The following is a 19,627-nucleotide window of genomic DNA, read 5'->3' as shown; positions in this document are numbered from 1 at the left end:
TAGGTAAATTCATAACTAATGGGTGCAGAAAGCACTGTCTGGGGGATGGGCATGCTTGTAGCTCTGGCTTGGGCAATGCAAAGGCAATATATGTAGCCAAAATGTTTATACCCCCATATTCTGAAATTTAAAAAAACAAAAAAAAGAACATTGGTGATTCATAGGAGGAGGTCAAAATATCCACATTAACAGGAGTTTGGAAGAAGTTGATTCCAATCCTCATGGATGACTTTGAGGGGTTCAAGACTTCAGTGGAGGAAGGAACTGCAAATGGGGTGGAAACAGCAAGAGAACTAGCACTAGAAGTGGAGCCTGAGGTGACTCAATTGATGCAAAATCATGATAAAACTTGAATGGATGAGGGGTTCCTTCTTATGGATGAGCAAAGAAGGTGGTTTCTTGAGATGGAAACTACTACTGGTGAAGATGCTGTGGACAGTGTTGAAATGACAACAAAGGATTTAGAATATTCCATAAACTTAGCTCATAAAGAGCAATGGCAGAATTTGAGAGGACTGACTTCAATTTTGAAAGAGTATATCATCAATAGAGTTTTCTTTTTGGTTACCCTGGGGCTTACATGAAACATCTCATACTTGTAACAATCTATTTTAAGCTGACAACTTCAAGTGTATACAAAAACTCATTTAACAACTCTACTTTTACATTTTGATGTCACAAATTACATCTTTATATAGTTTGTATCCATTAAGATATTTAACATATTTTTATAGTTACAGGTATTTTTATGTTTTCTTTTAAATTCTACATTAGAATTAAATGTGCTTGTTGCACCATCATTATAATACTAAAGGATGTTGTATTTATCGTTACCATCAAACTTTATATTTTTGTATGCTTTCATGTTGCTGTCTGGGATCCTTTCATTTCAACCTGCAGGACTCGATTTAGCATTTCTAGTTAGCCAGTTCTAGTGGTGATGGACTCCCTTAGCTTTTACTTATCTGGGAAAATCTTTACTCCTTTTTCAATTTGAAGGACAGTTTTGCTGAACGGCACTCTTGATTGGCAACTTTACTCTTTCAGCACTTAAAATATATCGTCCCACTCCCTTCTGCCGTGTAAGGTTTCCACTGAGAAATCTGATAATTTAGGGAAGTGCCTGCCCTTGTGTGTGACAAGTCACTTTTCTTTTTCTGCTTTCAAGTTTCTCTGTCTTTGACTGTTGACGATTTGATCAAGTTCTTGGTTATTTCTTAGGTTCATTCTGAGTCCTTTGAGCTTCTGAAATCTGAATATCCATTTTCTTCCTTAGATTTGGGATGTTTTTGCCATTATCTTTAAATAAGTTTTCTTTCCTTTCTGTTTCTTCTGCTTTTCGAACTTCCATAATGCACATATTGGTCCACTTGATGGTGACCCTCAGGTTTTCTTCATCTTTTATTCCAATTTTTTTTGATGGTTGTTCCTCTGACTCAATTTCAAATGACTCATCTTCAAGTTTGCTAATTCTCTCTTCTGCTTGATCAAGTCTGTTGTTTAACCCTTCTCATGAATTTTTCCATTCAGCTATGATTCAGTTCCAAAATTTATTTGGTTCTTTTTTTATAGTTTGTTTCTCTTTACTGATATTCTCATTTTGTCATATGTTGTTTTTCTGGTTTTGTTTAGTTGTTTGTATTCTCTTGTAGATCAGTTTGTCTTTAAGACAATTTCTTGAATTCTTTGTCAGGAAACTCATAGATCTCTGTTTCTTAGGGGTTGGTTTCTGGAGATTTAATTTGTTCCTTTGATTAGGCTATGTTTCTATTTCTTCATTTGCTTTGTGATTTTTGCTGTTTTATGCATTTAGTAAAACAGCCACCTCTCCCAATCTTTACATACTGGCTTTGTATAGGGAAGAATTTCAGCAACCAGCCTGGGGAGAGATTTTGGAAGCCTGTTAAATGTTTTTTGGAAGATTTAACTTCTCTGGCTGGTGTATGTAATTTCCCAATTAGAGAGTTTTACTGATTTTTCAGCTTGTAATCTCTTGCTCCCTCTGGCGTCTGTCTGCAGTATTGCAGGTTATCTGGTGCTGCAGTAGCAAGATTCTGTGTACAGTGACTGGTACATACCAGGCACTCAAAAATGAAAATTATTTTTTATTATTTCTTTTATACTAAAATTCTTTTGAGATGATGAAATTATCCTCGATTATTGGGGTGTGCCCAATGTAATTACAAGAGTCCTTATAAGTGAAAGAGAGAGGGACATTTGAAGATGCTAAGCTGCTGGCTTTGAAGATGGAAGAAGGCACCATGAGGCCGGGTGTGGTGGCTCACGCCTGTAATCCTAACACTCTGGGAGGCCGAGGCGGGTGGATCACTCGAGGTGAGGAGTTCGAGACCAGCCTGAGCGAGACTCCGTCTCTACTAAAAATAGAAATAAATTATCTGGACAACTAAAAATATATATAGAAAAAATTAGCCGGGCATGGTGGCGCATGCCTGTAGTCCCAGCTACTCGGGAGGCTGAGGCAGTAGGATTGCTTAAGCCCAGCAGTTTGAGGTTGCTGTGAGCTAGGCTGACGCCACGGCACTCACTCTAGCCCGGGCAACAAAGTGAGACTCTGTTTCAAAAAAAAAAAAAAAGAAGGCACCATGAGCCAAAGAACTAGTCGCTGGAAATGGGTAGGAAACAGTCTCCCCTAGGGCCTTCGGAAGGAACACAGGCCTACCATCACCGTGATGTTAGCCTACTAAGGCCCACTTTTGGACTTCTGACTTTTATACCTGTAAGTAAAAATAAATTTGTGTTGTTTTAAGCCACTAAGTTTGTTGTAATTTATTACAGCAGAAATAGGAAGCTAATTAGAGTCTGAGTTTTTTTTTTCTGAGACAGAGTGTTGCTTTGTTGCCTGGGCTAGAGTGAGTGCTGTGCCATCAGCGTAGCTCACAGCAACCTCAAACTCCTGGGCTTAAGTGATCCTCCTGCCTCAGCCTCCCGACTAGCTGGGACTACAGGCATGTGCCACCATGCCCGGCTAATTTTTTTTATATATATATATATATATTTTAGTTGGTCAGATAATTTCTTTCTATTTTTAGTAGAGATGGGGTCTCGCTGTTGCTCAGGCTGGTCTCGAACTCCTGACCTCGAGTAATCCACCCACCTCGGCCTCCCAGAGTGCTAGGATTACAGGCATGAGCCACCACACCCGGCCTAGAGTCTGAATTTTTAAAAAAGGATATTATTTAAGACAAAATTACTTGGGAAATAAAATTTTATTGTACAAAATTTACATTTGTTGTATATGATGAAAAACATGGCAAAAAGATCTTGTGTTAATCCTTTTTTTTGAGATTTTCTGTGAAAAGCAAATATTTATTTCCTAATACATTCTCAGATTATACAAATTTTTGTACAGAATGTTTAGCAGTTGTGTTGATAATAAGTGTCTTGGCATATAAGGTACAAAAACTGAAAATACATCAAAAAAGTGCAGGGGGAAGACCACTGCCAAAGAGCAATCTCCAAGAACTTGGTATTTTCCATCTCAAGGTAGATGCTGTGGGATCATCACTCTGTAAATGAAAAACAACATTTTAATCTTTCTATTTTACCATCAAATCCCCTTCTAACACGTATCATGGTTCTGACACTTTTTGTCAGGTTTTACTTTAAGGAAAAATAAAGTAGTAAGTTTCTATGTCTTCATGTCAACTGAAGATAAATTTGTTCAAGTTCCAAATCATAAAGATATGCCAAGAAAGGCTGCAGATGGAGTCTATTAAGTAAAATCAAATTTAAAAAGAATAGGGGTTTTAAAAAAATGAGTGTCATGTGATTTGTATCAATTTTTTTCTTGGCAAAAACATGAATTAAAAAGATAGTTACCCATAATATATTGTAGACTTTTGGTGCCTCTGTTATGCCTAAAGTCTGACTCATTTCCCTGGGTGTAATGCTCTCATTTCATAATACAGGAAAGTATCTTTATTGTAATACATACCCAATTTTTGCTTCCCTAAAAAAAATCCTGAATTCCAAAGACTTGTTTATTCTTATAAGAATCTATCTGGCATAATTAATATAACATGAGCAATGAAAACAATGAAGAACTTAGGATTTTCCTTTTTGGAAAGTCAGCTTTAGTGAAACAACTGTAAATAATAGGTTAGTTAAATGCCTTCCTTAAATGCAAGTTAATGACTACATAACCAGACAAGTAAGAGGCTTAAGCTGTAGTAAAACTTACACATGGTTTGCTTATTTGCAGCCATTCATTAAGATATTCAACAAGACCTAATGCATCTGGGATATTGTCCCCTTCTGAAACAAATTTCAGCAGAACTGCCATTTGGATTTCTTTAGAACAGCTACAAGAAATAAAGAGAATAATTTAGTATTTTTCCACTGATAGAAGATGCTGACTGTAGCATGTCTGTCTTTATAGCTAAGATAACCTGCCAGGTTTTAGGAAAGGAAACGATACCACATCATAAGATCACTTGTTCATCTCTCTGCCTCATGAATATTCTTTTATTTGTGGGAACAGTATTAGGAACCATGTAACACCCACCCGGGAAAGATGGAACCTCATGCCTCACCCCCAGGGCTGCATGAAAAACCATCCTTTCTGTCCTTGGCTACAGCAAATGAGATACGTTCTGATCTACTCCCAAAATCTACTTTAGAAGAGTGATTTTTAGAAGCCCCACAGCAAAGAGACAGAAAGAAAGTAACACCCTGGTTATTAATAATCTAAAGCAGTGAAGGAAAAGTACAGAAGAGAATGGAATAAAGGAAAGAAAACTTACTACTGCTTCTTACAGATACCATTTTAATGAAGTGATTATTATGTGCTTCTGTGCAAATTTTATGATTCAATCCCTGTAACAATCCCAAGGAAGCTATAATTATCTCCATTTTATAAATCAGTTTAGAATAATGGGAAAAAGCACAGAACACTAAGATTCAAATTCTACCTCTCCCACTTACCAGATATCTTGGGCAAGTTACTTAATCAGGGCTCTAGTGTTCCTCATCTGTAAGAGGCAAAATAATAGAGCCTACCTCACAGGTTGTTGTGAGGTTTAAAGGAGGTGATAGAGGCAAAGTGCTTAAAACAGTGACCAATGCATACAATGGAAGTGTTATTAATAGTTACTATTATGAGGTAACAAGTTTAAGGAGATTAAAAACATAGTTAATGTGCTCAAAGTTCTGTATCTCATAAGTGGCAGGGGTGGGATTTGAACCTAGGTCTTTGTGTCCTCCAAAATTCATATGTTGTGATTATATCTGAAGATAGGGTCTTTAGGAGGTAATTAAGGTTAAATGAGGTCATGGAGTGGGGCCCTAATCCAGTAAGATTGTGGCCTTATAAGACAGAGAAGGAAATCTCAGCTGTGAGCACATATCAAGGCAGCCGTCTGCAAGCCAGGAAGAAGGTCTTCAACAGAAGTCGACAATGCTGGCACTGGTCTTGGACTTCCAGCCTCAAGAACTGAGAGAAAATAAATTTCTGTTAAGCTACCCAGTCTACAGTGTTTTTTCATGCACCCTGAGCTAATACAACAGTCTAGGCCAAAAATGTGGCCCAAATGAAGCAGGAGAATAATTCAAAGCTGGTTGTTTGCAGGGCAGGTACAGAGAATGATTGGGTAGCTGGGGCTCCCAGGTCCTGGTCAGGGAATGTTTGAAGTGATACTCTTATGGGAAATAAGAAAAACAGGGGAAGAAGTAAAAACTTGAATGTGCGGTGGCTCATGCCTGAAATCCCAGCACTTTGGGAGGCTGAGGTGGGAGGATGGCTTGGGCCCAAGAGTTCCAGGCTACAGTGAACTATGATCAAGTCACTGTACTCCAGCCTGGGTGACAGAGCGAGACCCAGTCTCAAAAAAACACCAAGAACTTGAATGTGTGATGAACTAGGAAAAGAAGAATAGTTGAAGGAAATGATCATTTTTAATAAGAATAGAGTAGGTTCTCAGGGAAAAAGATAAAAGCTGGAATGATATGCAAGTCTAGCCAGAGATGGATAAAACAAGTTGTACTGCGAGAACAATTTGAGATGCATATATCATTTCTGGCAGAGAAGTCTTAACTATTTTTTAAGAAGAAAGCAGGGGTATAAATACAAGAAACGGGTTCAACTTTACTTATTTTTGAAGTTTGCCTTCACTTGGTATGGAGAGGTTCAACTTTTCAACGAAGAATAAAGTTCACTGTGCTCTTAGACCACGAGTATTAGACCCTACAGCAAAGTGATTAAAAGTACAGGATTTGAGGCCAGAGGCCTGTGTTTGAATCCTTCCTCTGGCACTTACTACCTGTATGGCTTTTTTTTTTTCTTAAGAGATGAGGTCACATTATGTTGCTCAGACTGGCCTCACACTCCTGGGCTCAAATGATCCTCTCACCTTAGCCTCCTGAGTAGCTGGGACTACAGACCCGAGCCACTGCACCCAGCTTCCTGTATGGTTTTTAGCAAATTATCTTGCTGCTCTACAATTTTCTTACATATTACATGTAGTTAACAGTATATGTTTACATATTTACTATGAGAATCATATGACTTAATACATGTAAGGTACACAGAACAGCACTAGGTACATAGTTAGCTGTTATTGCTATTACTACTACTTATACTACTGTTACCACTACTATGACTTCTTCAGGTCATGTGTAAGTCACAATATAGATTTCAGAGCAAGCAAAGCAGTGGTTCTATTTTTCAATGCTAGATTTATACTCCTGAAATGTATTATGGTGAGGACACAGACTTACCAATTGATTCTGAGCAATGGTATTGGGGACATTATTTTTCCAGGATTAGCTCTGCCCAACTCTCTAGGCCCACTACTGAAGGCACCAGAGGGATGCCATCATTCCTCTCTCCACGGGACAGTGCAGAGTAGAACCTATGGGCTTGAGAAGCAGCAGAAGCCACCTTCTGAAAAGCTGCCCTCCTCCTTTCATAGTCATTGGCTCTGTCTCCCATGAACTCATCAGGCACATCAATTCCCGGCAAGAAAGAGTCAGAGGAAGTTAAAGCATATATCAAGACCTAGTGGTTAGCCTCTAAGTTAGCTTTGGGTCTTGTGATGCAGGAGGCAAAGAGGTAAGGCAGGCAGAACAGGGACAGTGTAGGTGTCTACAAATAAAATGGCAGACTGAGTGTGGACATAGACATGAATTTACCAAAACAAGGGCTAAAGAAAAATAAGATCTTTTTCTAGTTTCTATCTTAACTTTCACTTGCCTTCTTAATGTTCATGATTCCTAAAGACTAATTAAGAGTGACTGTAGGCCAGGAGTAGTAGCTCACACCTATAATCCTAGCACTTTGGGAGGTGGGAGGATTGCTTGAGGCCAGGAATTCGAGGCCAGCCTGAGCAACATAGCAAGACCTCATCTTTACAAAAAATAGACTTGTAGTCCCACCCGCTCAACTCAGGAAGTTGAGGCAGCAGTATTGCTTGAGCCCAAGAGTTTGAGGTTGTAGTGAGCTATGAATGACACCACTGCACTCCAGCCTGGGCACTGGAGTGAGACACTTTCTAAAAAAAAAAAAAGGAGTAATTATAGAGGTTTAAAAACAAATACACAAAAAATAATTATAAACCTATGTCACTGGGCATGTAATGTATAAAAGATGTAATCTGTGACAATATAAGAGTGGGAGGATAGTGCTATATATAAGTAGAGGTTTTGTATGCAATTGAACTTAAGTTTATTATAACTTTGGGATGTTATATGTAATCACCATAGTAACCACAAGACAGTATCCATAGAAAATACACAAAAGAAAATGAGAAGAGATTAAAAAAGTATCATTATGAAACATCAACTAAACACATAAAGGGCAGTAATGGCAGAAATAAAGAACAAAAGCAACCTGTAAGGCACAGATAACAAACAGCAAAATGGCAGAAGTCCTTCCTTATCAGTAATTACTTTTAATGTAAATGGATTAAACTCTAATAAAAAAGGAGAGATTGGCAGAATGGATTAAAAAATGATCCAACCATATGCTGCTTAGAAGACTCACTTTAGATCTAAGGACACACTCATAGATTGAAAATAAAAAAGACAGAAAAAGATATTCCATGCACATAGTGATCAAAAGAGACAGGGGTGGCTATACGACTATTAGACGAAATAGACTATAAGTCAAAAACTGCTATTAAGAGACAAGAACATTATATATTGATGTAGCATCAATTCATCAAGAAAATATAACAAATACAAACGTGTACAAAATAACAGAGCCCCAAAATATACAAAGCAAACACTGACAGAATTGAAGGGAGAAAAACACAGTTCTATAACAATAGTTGAAGACTTCAATATCCCATGTTCAATAATGGATAGAACAAAAAAATAAAAAGAAAGAAAAAAGATAAAAAATAATGGATAGAACAACCAGACAGATTAATTAGGAAACAGAAGACTTGAACATTATAAACCAATTAGACCTAACAGACATATATAGAACATTCCACTCAACAGCAGAATTTTTCTCAAGTACACATGGAACAGTCTCCAGCACAGACCACATATTAAGCCACAGAACAAGTCTTGATAAATTAAAAAGAGTGAAATAATACAAAGTATCTTTTTTGATCACAATGGATAAAGCTATAATTCAATAACAGAAGGAAAACTGGAAAATTTAGAAATATGTGGAAATTAAACAACACATTCTCAAACAACCAATGAGTCAAGGAAGAAATCACAAGAGAAATTAGAAAATACTTAGAGATGAATGAAAATGAAAACACAACATACGCAAACTATGGCATGCAGTGAAAACAATGCTAAATGGGAAATTTATAGCTATAAAAGCATATAATAAAAAACAATAAACTTTTCAAATCAATACCTAAGTTTACACCTTAGGAAAGAGGAAAAAAAGAACAAACTAAACCCAAACCTAGCAGAAGGAAGAAAATAAAGATTAGAGCAGAGATAAATAAAATAAAGAATAGAAAAACAGAGAAAAATCAGTGAAATTAAAAGTTGGTTCTTCAAAAAGATTAACAAAATTGACAAATCGTTAGCTAGATTGACTAAAAAAGAAGGCTCAAATTATTAAAATGAGAAATGAAGTGGGAACATTATTACCAATTTTACAGAAATAAAATGGAGAGTTTTTATTTATGGGTACAAATTTTTTAAATAGGATGATGACAAAGTTCTAGAAGCAGACAGTGGGGATGCATACACACACTGTGAATGTACTTACTGCCACTTAACTGTACACTTAAAAATAGTTAAAATGGTAAATTTTATATGATGTATATTTATCATAGTTTTTAACAAGTATGCTTGTAGAGGTCAAGATCCCTAAAATGTCACACATAATAAAGCATTAAATATGGCTTTTTAGGAACTAATTCTTCTACAGCCAAATTTAAATCTTTCCCTTAAATGCAAGATCTCTAACATAGTGCCTGTTTTATAAATACATTTTCAAAGTTCCAATTAAGTAATCCACTACCCTCTCCTAATTGTCTTAATTTCATTTTTAAATAAAGTATGAAATAAACAAATAGGCAGACAACCTCACCTTTCATCATAGAGTGCTTTTGTGATACCTCCTCCTGGAATACGGATACAAAACTCAGAATCATTTATTTCAGGAATGCATGGGCTTTTCTCCATTTCTTCCCAGTTAAGGCTCTTTATTTTATTTTGAACGCTTTTTTGCATGGAAGGTGTAAGTAGGTACCGGAAGGGAGTACTAGAAACAATCACATAATTAACTTTTTAAAAACTCACAAACACTAAGGCAAGTATCAGTTCTTTTAGCTAAAATTATCTTGTTCTCCACATATTCCTTCTCCTACGAGGCCTGTAATGTCTATCGTGAGTGCTAGAAATTTTGCCAGAAGGCAAAATATAAGTTTCAGCAGACTTATGTAAAAAATATTGCTCCAGTTTGGTATTTACACACTTAGGAAAGAGTGTAAAGAGACAGGAAAACTTAAAACTTAAACTGAAGCAAGGCCATTGTGAAGATAAACCTATTTCCCACAGCTATGCTCCCTTCTGCTATGAGGCCTGTAATGTCTATTGTGAGTGCTAGAAATCAGCTCCAGTTTTGAAGGGTAACTCTTGCCTTATTGATATTTTTTCATCCTGATTTTATAGGTGTATAAATGATAAAAGTTACACTCTAAATGATCTAAAGTTACTTCTTACAATATCAGAGTATTCTATATAGTATTTTATCAACTTTATGTGATGATAGTTTACATTTCTATTTCTGGGATACTTGTTTTATTTTATTTTTTACCCCTGAGCTATACCCCCACTTTGCCTTATATTTAAGAATTCACTCTGTCATGCCAGGGAGCTATACTTAAAGTTAACTGGATTGCTACAAATACAAATGGTTGCATATGTGAAAATAAATAGAAACATCAATTTAATCTTTCAAAAGTTATCAACCAATAAATCTTGGGGACCCTTTCTCCTCTTTCTCTTAATCAGCTGAGCTCCATGTACATGACAGCAAACACTAAAAGCATGGTTCCAAAACTGTCTCTTTCTTTACACAAAAGCCTTCCTCATGTGCCAACTATACTAACCTCAGAGGAGCTAAAAGGATGTACCTAACTGTACTCCCTCCCATCTCCTTTTACCTTCCTCTTTCTAAATTCCAGTGAGAAGAGGTAAGGATACACAAAGCTTTTAACATTTTTTTAACTTTTCAATACAGAAATTATCATAGTATAAACTATAACAAAAATAATTTTTTCAAAGGCAAGAACGTACCTACGAAGCTGTAGATCATTACGGTGATACGAGTGACTGCTTGAAAGAAGAATAACTCTTGCAAAGTTACTACTTCTCACCCAGGAAAGCAGTTTTTCACAGAATGGCTTTGATTTATACTTTGTATACCATTAAAGGAATAAAAAGAAAACCTAAAGTTAGTTTCAGGGTATAAGAATATTCTACATGATATTTTATCACTTGATGTGCTAATGATATGTAATTTACATACTCCGAAATTAGTATTTTTAGATTCACTTAATGTCCTTAAACTGAAGTTGAAAGATAAAGAGCAATGAACTATTTAATATATTACCTTTATAAGAAGGAAATGAAAATAAAAAAATAATAATTGTAAAACTAGCTTCATTTATCCAAGTTTATTAAAGTCATGTGAACTAAAAAAAAAAAGTTAATGAATTGGCCGGGTGCGGTAGCTCACGCCTATAATCCTAGCACTCCGGAAGGCTGAGGTAGGAGGACACTTGAACCCAGGAGTTTGAGGTTGTAGTCAGCTATGATGATGCCACTGTACTCTACCCAGGGCAACTGAGCAAGACTCTACCTCAAAAAAAAAAAAAAAAAAAAAGAAAGAAAGAAAGAAATGATTTGTTAAGGAATCTAAATTTCAAAAAAATTCTGTTCTGACTGATAAAAGAATATTTCCCAGTTTTCTACTTAAGTAGCCTGTTGTTACTTAATAACTGCCATATGGTCATCTATGAGGTGTTCTTACCAGAAATTTCTGACCTGAATCTGATCGTGAGGAAACAATCAGATGAATGCAGAATGCTCAATACCTGGCCTTGATTCCTCAAAGGAGTCAATATTGTGAAGGACAGAAACAGGAGGGCTGGTTCTACTTTAATGGATACCAACTAAAAAGATGTAACAGCCAATGCAACATTCGAACCAGAAATGGATCCAAATGGAAGGATATTTGGAGGACAACTGGGGAAATTTGAACATGTTAGATGATACTACTGAATAATTCATTAAATGCTGATTTTCTGAGTATGGTAATGGCCTTGTGTTTGTGAAGGAAAATGTCTTTGTTCTTGAGAGATGTGGCTATATTGTTTAGGGGTGACATATTATGATGTCGCTAGCCTACTTTTGGATTGTTTGGCAGAAGGAAATGGCATATGTGTGTGTGTGCACATGTGCACATGCATAGAAGAGAAATCAAGCCAGTGTGGCAAGATGCTCAGTTTGTGAATCTAGAATGTGGGTTAAAAATTTTTGAGGGGAAAACCCACTTTAGGGAAACTCTTTAGACTGTTAATAATTATTCAATACAATTTTAAATGCAGGTAAGAAATGGCTAACTTTTAAAAATAAGAGGGCAAGCCTGGGCAATATAGTGAGACCCCATCTCTACAAGAAATAGAAAAATTAGCCAGGTGTGGTGGCGTGCACGCCTGTAGTCCCAGATACTCAGGAGGCTGAGGCAGGAGGATTGCTTGGGCCCAGGAGTTTGAGGTTGCAGTGAGCTATGATTACACCACGGCACTCCAGTCTGGGTGACAGAGTGAGACCCTGTCTCTAAAAATAAAAAAATAAAAAATAAGAGGGCAGTCTAATATAGTGGTTAAGAGAGGTTCTAGATTCAGGCTGCCTGGGTGAGAATGCTGGCTCTACCTCCTGAAGACCGTATGTCTCAGGCAAATTGCTTAAACTTTATGTGCTTCAGTTTTTACATCTGAAAAACAAGGATGATGTTAGAACCTGCCTCACAGGATTGCTGTAAGGATTAAGGAGAATTACAAATATAACTTACAGTATTAGTATAAAGAATCAATGCTCAATAAATATTTTGCTGTTTTTAGATCATTTTTTACTTCCATTTACCCAAAATTTAGTTTAGGAGTTAAATAATTTTTTAACCTATACTGATTAGGAAGAAAACAAAAAAGCTATGTGGAGCAATATAAAAATTGCAACTCTTGCTGCAAAATTCTGGGTATATAAATACTGTTAACTAAAGGAGTGATTCTAATATAAATATTAAAAATAATCATAGCAGCACTATTCATGATAACCTTAAACTGGACAAAATCAAATACAGCATCAAAATACAATGGATAAATTATGGTTTATTTATATAACAGAATACCATGCAGAAGTGAGAATGAATGAACTATTGCTACTTGCAACAACATGGAGGAACCTCACAAATAGACGGTTGAGTAAAGGTAGCTAGACATAAAGCAGTCCATACCACAAGATTCCACTTATATGATAATAATGACTAGGATGCACGGGGGAGGGGGGAACTCTGGAATGTTGACAATATTGTATTTCTTGATCTGTAGCTGGTGAAAATTCACCAAGCTGTATATTTATGATTTGTGCACTTTACTCCATATATGTTATACTTCAATAAAAAGTTAAAATAAAAGGTACTATGCAGTTAATCATGTCAGTAAAATCTCATATTTCTGACCACCTGAACAGATGGTATCTCAAGTCATTCCAAATAAGCCACTCAACAAATATTTATTGAGAGCTTTTCCATGGGCAAGGCACTATTCTAGGAATGGGGGACATAAGAGTGAATGACACAAAGTCCCTTCTCTCATGAAGCTTACTTTCTGAGAGGGAGATAATAAATATATAACATGCCAGGTAATGATGAATTTTGAAGAAAACTAACACAGGAAAAACAGAAAGGGTTGTCAGGAAAGGCCTTTCTGATGAGATAACATCTAAGCAAACTCTAAAAGAAGTGAACCATTGTGCGCTCTAGGAAAAAGAATTCCAGGCAGAGAAAACAGTGGAAAGACTGAGGCAGGAGTGAGCTTACTGTGTTTGAACACTACCAGGAAGCCAGTGTGGCTGGAGTTAGATTGGCAGAGCACATGTCCAACAGAACTCTGTGAGCACAGCTGTCATCGTGGCAGCCACTTGCCACGTGTGGCTACTGAGAACCTAAAATGCGACTAGTGTGACTAAGGAACTGAATTTTTAATTTTATTTACTTTAAATTAATAAATTAAAATTTAAATAGCTACCTGTGGTTAGTGGCTCTCATATCAGACAGCATAAATATGGCCACGTTAAGTGCTATAATTTTCTGAGTGAGATGGGAAGCCACTGGAGGGTTTCAAGGAGTAGTGATATGATTTGATTTAGGTTTAAAGGATCCTTTAGGTTTAAAGGATCACTGGTGCTGCTCTTTGAAAACAAACCATTACATGTTTGGGGGCGGTGAGTGGGGCAAGAGTAGAGTCAGGGGCATGAGAGATGACAGTGGTATGGACTGAGGGTAGCAGTGGAAGAAGAAAGAAGTTGGATTCAGAATGTATTCTGATATATACATAATTTGACATATTCATAATTTAAATGTAGATGCCACTGCATGAAATGTAATACACATGGAATAAACCTACAATATTTGTGTATTTAAATTTTTTCACCAATGCTATCTGAATTAAGAATACATAAGATCCAAGCTAGAAGTCCCAATTCCTTTCTATAAAAGCATGAAATGATGATAAAACATCTACTATGAGATTATACAGAATCAGATCTTAACTATTTGTACAGTAAAAACAGAGAAATAAGGCAAATATAACATACTAACCTTAATAAAAATGGATCTTAATTGAAGAGCCACTAGCTTTCTTGAAGGCAATGAATATACTACAAAGAAAATGAAATCGTATGATAGTTAAAAATGAAAGAGTTATATAAGTTGAATATATAATAAAAATTAAAAATTTAATATCTTTTGTATCTAAATATTTTCAATAATTAAAATATAGAACATATATACTATATCATTTGGTTAAAATAAAACATTTTAGAAGTAGCTTAAAATATGCCAGTGGGCTTTATTCTATGCAATAGATTCATTTCTGAAGTTAACTGTAAGAAAATATCAAAAATTATTTTTCTTCTGCCTTTAATTGTAAAACCAGAGAAGTATTCCCTTGGAAATTTCTGGTATTATGACAAATAAAATCATCCTTAAGAAAGCTAAACTTTTTGGTTTCTGATATTCTCCCCTCTTCTCTTTAGAGAACAGCAACACTCATTTGGATTAACAGAAGAAATAGCAAAATATAAGAGAATGTTAGCCATGTAATAAAATCCCCGAAATAGGTACATTTGTGTTCTTTAGGATTTTTTTGAAAGACCTGAAATAATATGTACATTTCCTGTGAGGCAATATGTGTGCATTTTTTCTGGGAAAAGTATCTATAGCCTAAACAGATTCCACAGGGGCCTAGTGTAGAGATACTTAAGGTTTCCCTGCACAACTTCATTTCTAAGAATGAGAAGCTCTTGTATGAACCAAGGACAAAATAGAGTCTCTAAGGACACAGGATTAGGCCACTATGCCAAGGAGTAAGCTTTTGGTTACTATAAACAGAATACAAATAACCCTGGACTGGGCAGGTCTTTTGGAGATTGTCTCCTTCTGGCTGGTGTGATGCAGCATGATTGGGGGCTATGCTGAACTCAGCAAGTCTAGCGAGCACCAGGTATACTGGGGGCCAAAGGAAGTTTAGAAATTAAGGAAAAGGGTATAAATTTAGGGAAAAGGAACTAAGGCATAGGCTACTCAGGCCTCTAACCTATCTTTGACATATACATACAGTCCAATTCAACAGACCTAGGTGTGAAAAGAATTCATCTGTAGGGGTTGGGCAGGCTCAGCTTTAAAATATAAGATATATCATCTTCAATAATAGCAGTATTTTCCATCAGCGTATCATGCAATTCTTTTTTGTTGTTAGGTTCGTGTTTCATAGTACTTTTTTCTTCTGGCATAACACAATATGAAGGCAACATCACCTTTTATGTATTCTGCCCCAAAATATTCACCGTATATCTAATCAACCTGACTCCGGTTACAGAAAATATAGGGGCTAGAGGAACAAGTCAAATAACACCACGAGGAAGTAATCAGACAAATGCAGAAGGCAAGACATTCTACAGGACAATGGGACCAGTCTTTTCTTCAATAAATCAGATTTGTGATGAAGGGGGAAAAATAGGGACTACTCTAGAGTAAAAGAGATTTCAAGGGCGCAACAATCAGATGTACTATGAGTCCTGGTTTGGACAAACTAAGTTTAAATGACATTTTGGGAATAAACTTGGCTAATCTGAATGTGGATAATGTACGGGAAGATATTAAGAAATGATTAATTTTGTTACAGTAATGTTATTTTAGCTATGTAAGAAAATGTTCTTATTTCTTAGGAGATGCACATTTATATATTAGGGAGTGGCATGTCATGATCATAATTTATTTCAAAATACTTCATCTTAAAAAAAAGTAGATTAAAGAACTATATCCACACCATTGATTTGCTGTCAGTTTGTGTGAAAGGAAAGCCAGTGGATCTTCTACTTGAGTGAAGGTGCATTAGCAGGGTGGCATGTTGCCAAGCAGTAGGTCTCTGGAGCCAGGCTGTCTTGATTAAAATCTTGGTTACACCAATTATTAACCAAATGACCTTGAATAACTTAGTTATCTTCTCTGTGCCATGATTTCCTTATCTATAAAACTACTTTATGGAATAGTTGTAAGGATTAAATGAATCCATTGCATTCAGCTCATAGTGAATAATGATAGTTATCATTAGTGGAAAGTATATGAACTCTAGTCTTCCATTTACAGTTCTTTATCCTTTAAGGCAATAACTGAAATTTAGTCTTGTGTTAACAAAGCGATCTTTCCCGCAGGAATTTCAATAATAGGGTTATTCCTCCAAAATGCATTTCATTATGGCAAGTTGAGAGGCCAACGGGGCACTCAGTCATCAAAAAAAGTAACCGGATGCTCCTGTGTTTCATAATCAATAGGAGTTTTTCCCCTACTCCCTTGGTACTGTCCTGTATTATAACCAAACAGTGATCAGTGCAACGTAAACTGTGCTCGCTGACTAATCAAGCCTGAAAATCTAATGAGGAATTATGAAGATTTATGGTATGGGAAAAGTGTATACCTACTTGTGCCATCAGACAACTCAATCTCTATCCTAATAACTAAAACCAGATGTAAAAGAATAGGACAATGTGATTGGGCTGTGAATCCTACACATAGCTGGCACTAAGTAAATATTTACTACAAACCAGTATCCACAGAGTCTATTTTTAACTTAAAAACAACTCTACCTTGTCTCAGAACCATGCTGGAGTTTTACATACCTTCAGTATTTATACTAAGTTCTGTGGAATTTGCTTCTGCAGTTGCATATGGATTGTTTCCAACCATTGGCACAAGACAATCAGTATAGAAGTAACCAATCTTAGACATATTCAGTGTAGAAATAATCAGATCTATTGCAAGCTGGCCAACATTTCCAACAGAGACTGCTGGCTGAAATTTTAAAAGATATATTCAATCAGTCACCAAAATTAGCAGCACTTTAAAAAATTTAAAAGATAATAATCATAGTACTAGTATTGAATGCTTATTTTCAGGTGCATCATAGGTAGATTATTGACTTTCATTACCTATAACCAAGATGTCAACTGAGGCCTCCTTCACCTTTGACACATACTTATTGTGCACCTACTATATGTCAATCATCACTGTAGACACTGGGAATAAAGTAAAACTCATCAATGAAAGTTCCTGCCCTTGTGAAGCTTCCATTCTAGTGAGGGAATGGTTTACCTGAATAAATAAAATAAACGGTAAAATATATAGTGGTAAGCACTATGGAGAAAAATTGAGTGTGAGTGTGTGTGTATGTGGTTAGTTGCAATTTTAAATTCAGCAAACAAGTTAAGACTCCATTCAGGTGACAAATGACAATAGACTGAAAGAGGTAAAGGAAAGAGCCATACAGACATCTGGGAAAAGAATACTCTAGGGAGTGGGAAAAAATGCTGTGAGGTATAAACAAAAGCACTCCTGGGTTTTCTTTCCATTTGCTTTATTAGTGCCTCTTTAACTACTCCCAATGGGTGAAGTGACCTTCTTTTCACACTAAACATACACTTATCCCCATGACTTTAAGTAGCCAAACTGCCAAATCTCTACCTACAGCCCAAAACATGAATCTGAGCTCCAGAGCCTAATGGATATCTCCATATGGTTGGGTCATAGGCAATTCACATCCAACATGTACAAAACTAAATTTTTGCCCAAACTTGTCCTCATATTTTATATTTCAGAGAAGAGCAACATTATTCAGTCAATTACCTAAACCAGAAATCAACTTCTTTTCCCTTACCAACTTGCATCTAATTAATGACTAATTTTTGTTGATTCTATCTCCAAAGTAGCTCTTTAATGTAGCTCCAGCAATTGTTGTTTTTGGCCTTCAGAGTCTTCTCCCACTTCTCACTGCTGTCATCTACCAATCCCCTAGTTACCTCCTGCAATTCCCTGCTTCAAGATTTTGCTTCTTGGGTTAGACTTTTCTGCATTATCCCTCTTTTCCTTGGTATTGGATTATTCCCATCAACATGTAAACATGCCCTAATATATTTCATTCTAAAAACGCTTTCTTGACCACACATAGTCCCCTAGCTGCTACCTCACTTCTTGTATTTCTACATAGCCAAAATTGTCCAAGAGTTGTCCATTAAAACGTAAGCAGGAACTTTATCTCTGAGCTAAAGAATGAATATACACATAGGTCTCTACCTCCTCTTCCACCTCTTATTCAACCTACTCCAATGCAGCTTCCCTCTTCGCCACTCCACTGGTAACTGTTTGCCCAGATGACCACCACTAACCTACTTTCTTGATCTTACACATCTCTTGGCTACTTTTGAAAGATGGCCATTCCCTCTTTCTTGAAACACTCTCTTCTTGGGGTTATGTGTTTGATATTTAGTGAATAAAAGAATGACAGTTCTGTCTCTCTCCAGCCTTATGCCATTTCAAACAGTGCATTCTCCAATGGTGCCTTCTGGGTGCACAGGGCTTCCAGCCTATGCTCTCAATGAGTCATCCTAAATGCTTTGCAGTCCCCAGGTCCCCCATGCCTATGTGCCTGTTTTAAACATGCATCTTTCCGAAATGTCCTACTCTCAGGTGCCCCTACCTCACCCGCTCTCCATCTTTTAGTCATTACTTTCTCTATGAAGCTTTTCTTAGTAGGCCCGTCTGTCTCTCCCCCTCCCAATTATCTCAGGACCTTATTGATTTACATGTGTTTCCAACTAGACTGTAAATTCCTTGAGATGCACCTAGTCTTATTCTAATATTGGCATATAATAAATGTTGATTAAAACAATGAATTAATATAGGCCATATGTAAAAATGACAAAACTGTGTTAGCTGCTGGCAACAGCTACTTTTATCACCCTATCAGTAGTCCTCTGGTTAAGGACAATGACATAGTAGCTTAAGACTGACTCTAAAACTAGTTGAAAAAAGAGCTTCTAGGATAAAATTTAAGGATGCCCTAAACAATGTATGTACAATGAATCTGGAATTACACTAACATACTACAAGCAACAAAGACTACAACTGCAAACTTGAATATGTTTTAATTACAGCGCCAAGAAAGGTTCTATTTGGACCGCCGCCTCCACCGACAACCTCTTATTTTTTCAGGCTGAGAACCTGAAACAGAAACTAGTGCCCTGTTTCTCCCAAGGCCCCGCGACACACGCCGGGTGAGGGTGGTGACACCGCAGAGGCCTCCCGGGAGGCAGCAGCCCCAAGCTCCAGCGGAGACTCACCATCAGGAGGGTGAAGCCCGTAAGGTCGGGGACCGACTCCCCGCAGGGAACAAACATGGTCGCAGCGGGGTTGGGGGAAAGAGGATAAGAGCGAGTCTGGAAAGGGCGACGGGCGCGGGAATGCGGCTACGCGAGCTCGGAGCGGGATCCGCGCGCCGCAGTCCCTGGGGCCTTGCGCGACGCGGCCGGGGTCCTTGGAATCCCTCGGCGCCCGATCCTGAGGGCCTGTCCAGCT

At 37.0% G+C, this 19,627-nt stretch overlaps 1 protein-coding gene across 1 annotated transcript; it reads right to left on the bottom strand.

Annotated features, from left to right (window-relative positions):
* Nucleotides 1-3,208: 3,208 nt before the first annotated feature.
* PSMG2 (proteasome assembly chaperone 2) lies at nucleotides 3,209-19,584 on the bottom strand. The gene is made up of 7 exons (XM_045527808.1): nucleotides 19,393-19,584; nucleotides 16,897-17,068; nucleotides 14,318-14,376; nucleotides 10,732-10,850; nucleotides 9,521-9,694; nucleotides 4,202-4,322; nucleotides 3,209-3,527 (listed from the first exon to the last, which is right to left on the bottom strand). The coding sequence occupies exons 1-7, from the start codon at nucleotides 19,447-19,449 to the stop codon at nucleotides 3,435-3,437; spliced, it is 795 nt and encodes a 264-aa protein (XP_045383764.1). The 5' UTR covers nucleotides 19,450-19,584; the 3' UTR covers nucleotides 3,209-3,434.
* Nucleotides 19,585-19,627: the final 43 nt, after the last annotated feature.

The sequence above is a fragment of the Lemur catta genome, chromosome 16 (genome assembly GCF_020740605.2).
Source record: "Lemur catta isolate mLemCat1 chromosome 16, mLemCat1.pri, whole genome shotgun sequence".
Taxonomy (NCBI): Eukaryota; Metazoa; Chordata; class Mammalia; order Primates; family Lemuridae; genus Lemur; species Lemur catta.
Note: the sequence above shows the minus strand (reverse complement) of the source record. Positions and strands in the feature narration are given on the sequence as shown.

Bases quoted from the DNA above. Each gene is read 5' to 3' on its own strand.
- PSMG2 (XM_045527808.1), bottom strand. From the start codon at position 19,449: ATGTTTGTTCCCTGCGGGGAGTCGGTCCCCGACCTTACGGGCTTCACC. The intron at 10,851-14,317 runs GTTAGTATGTTA...TGGTATACAAAG, and splicing joins TAAGATCCATTTTTATTAAG to TATAAATCAAAGCCATTCTG. The intron at 4,323-9,520 runs GTGAGGTTGTCT...TATTTCTTGTAG, and splicing joins AAAGCACTCTATGATGAAAG to CTGTTCTAAAGAAATCCAAA.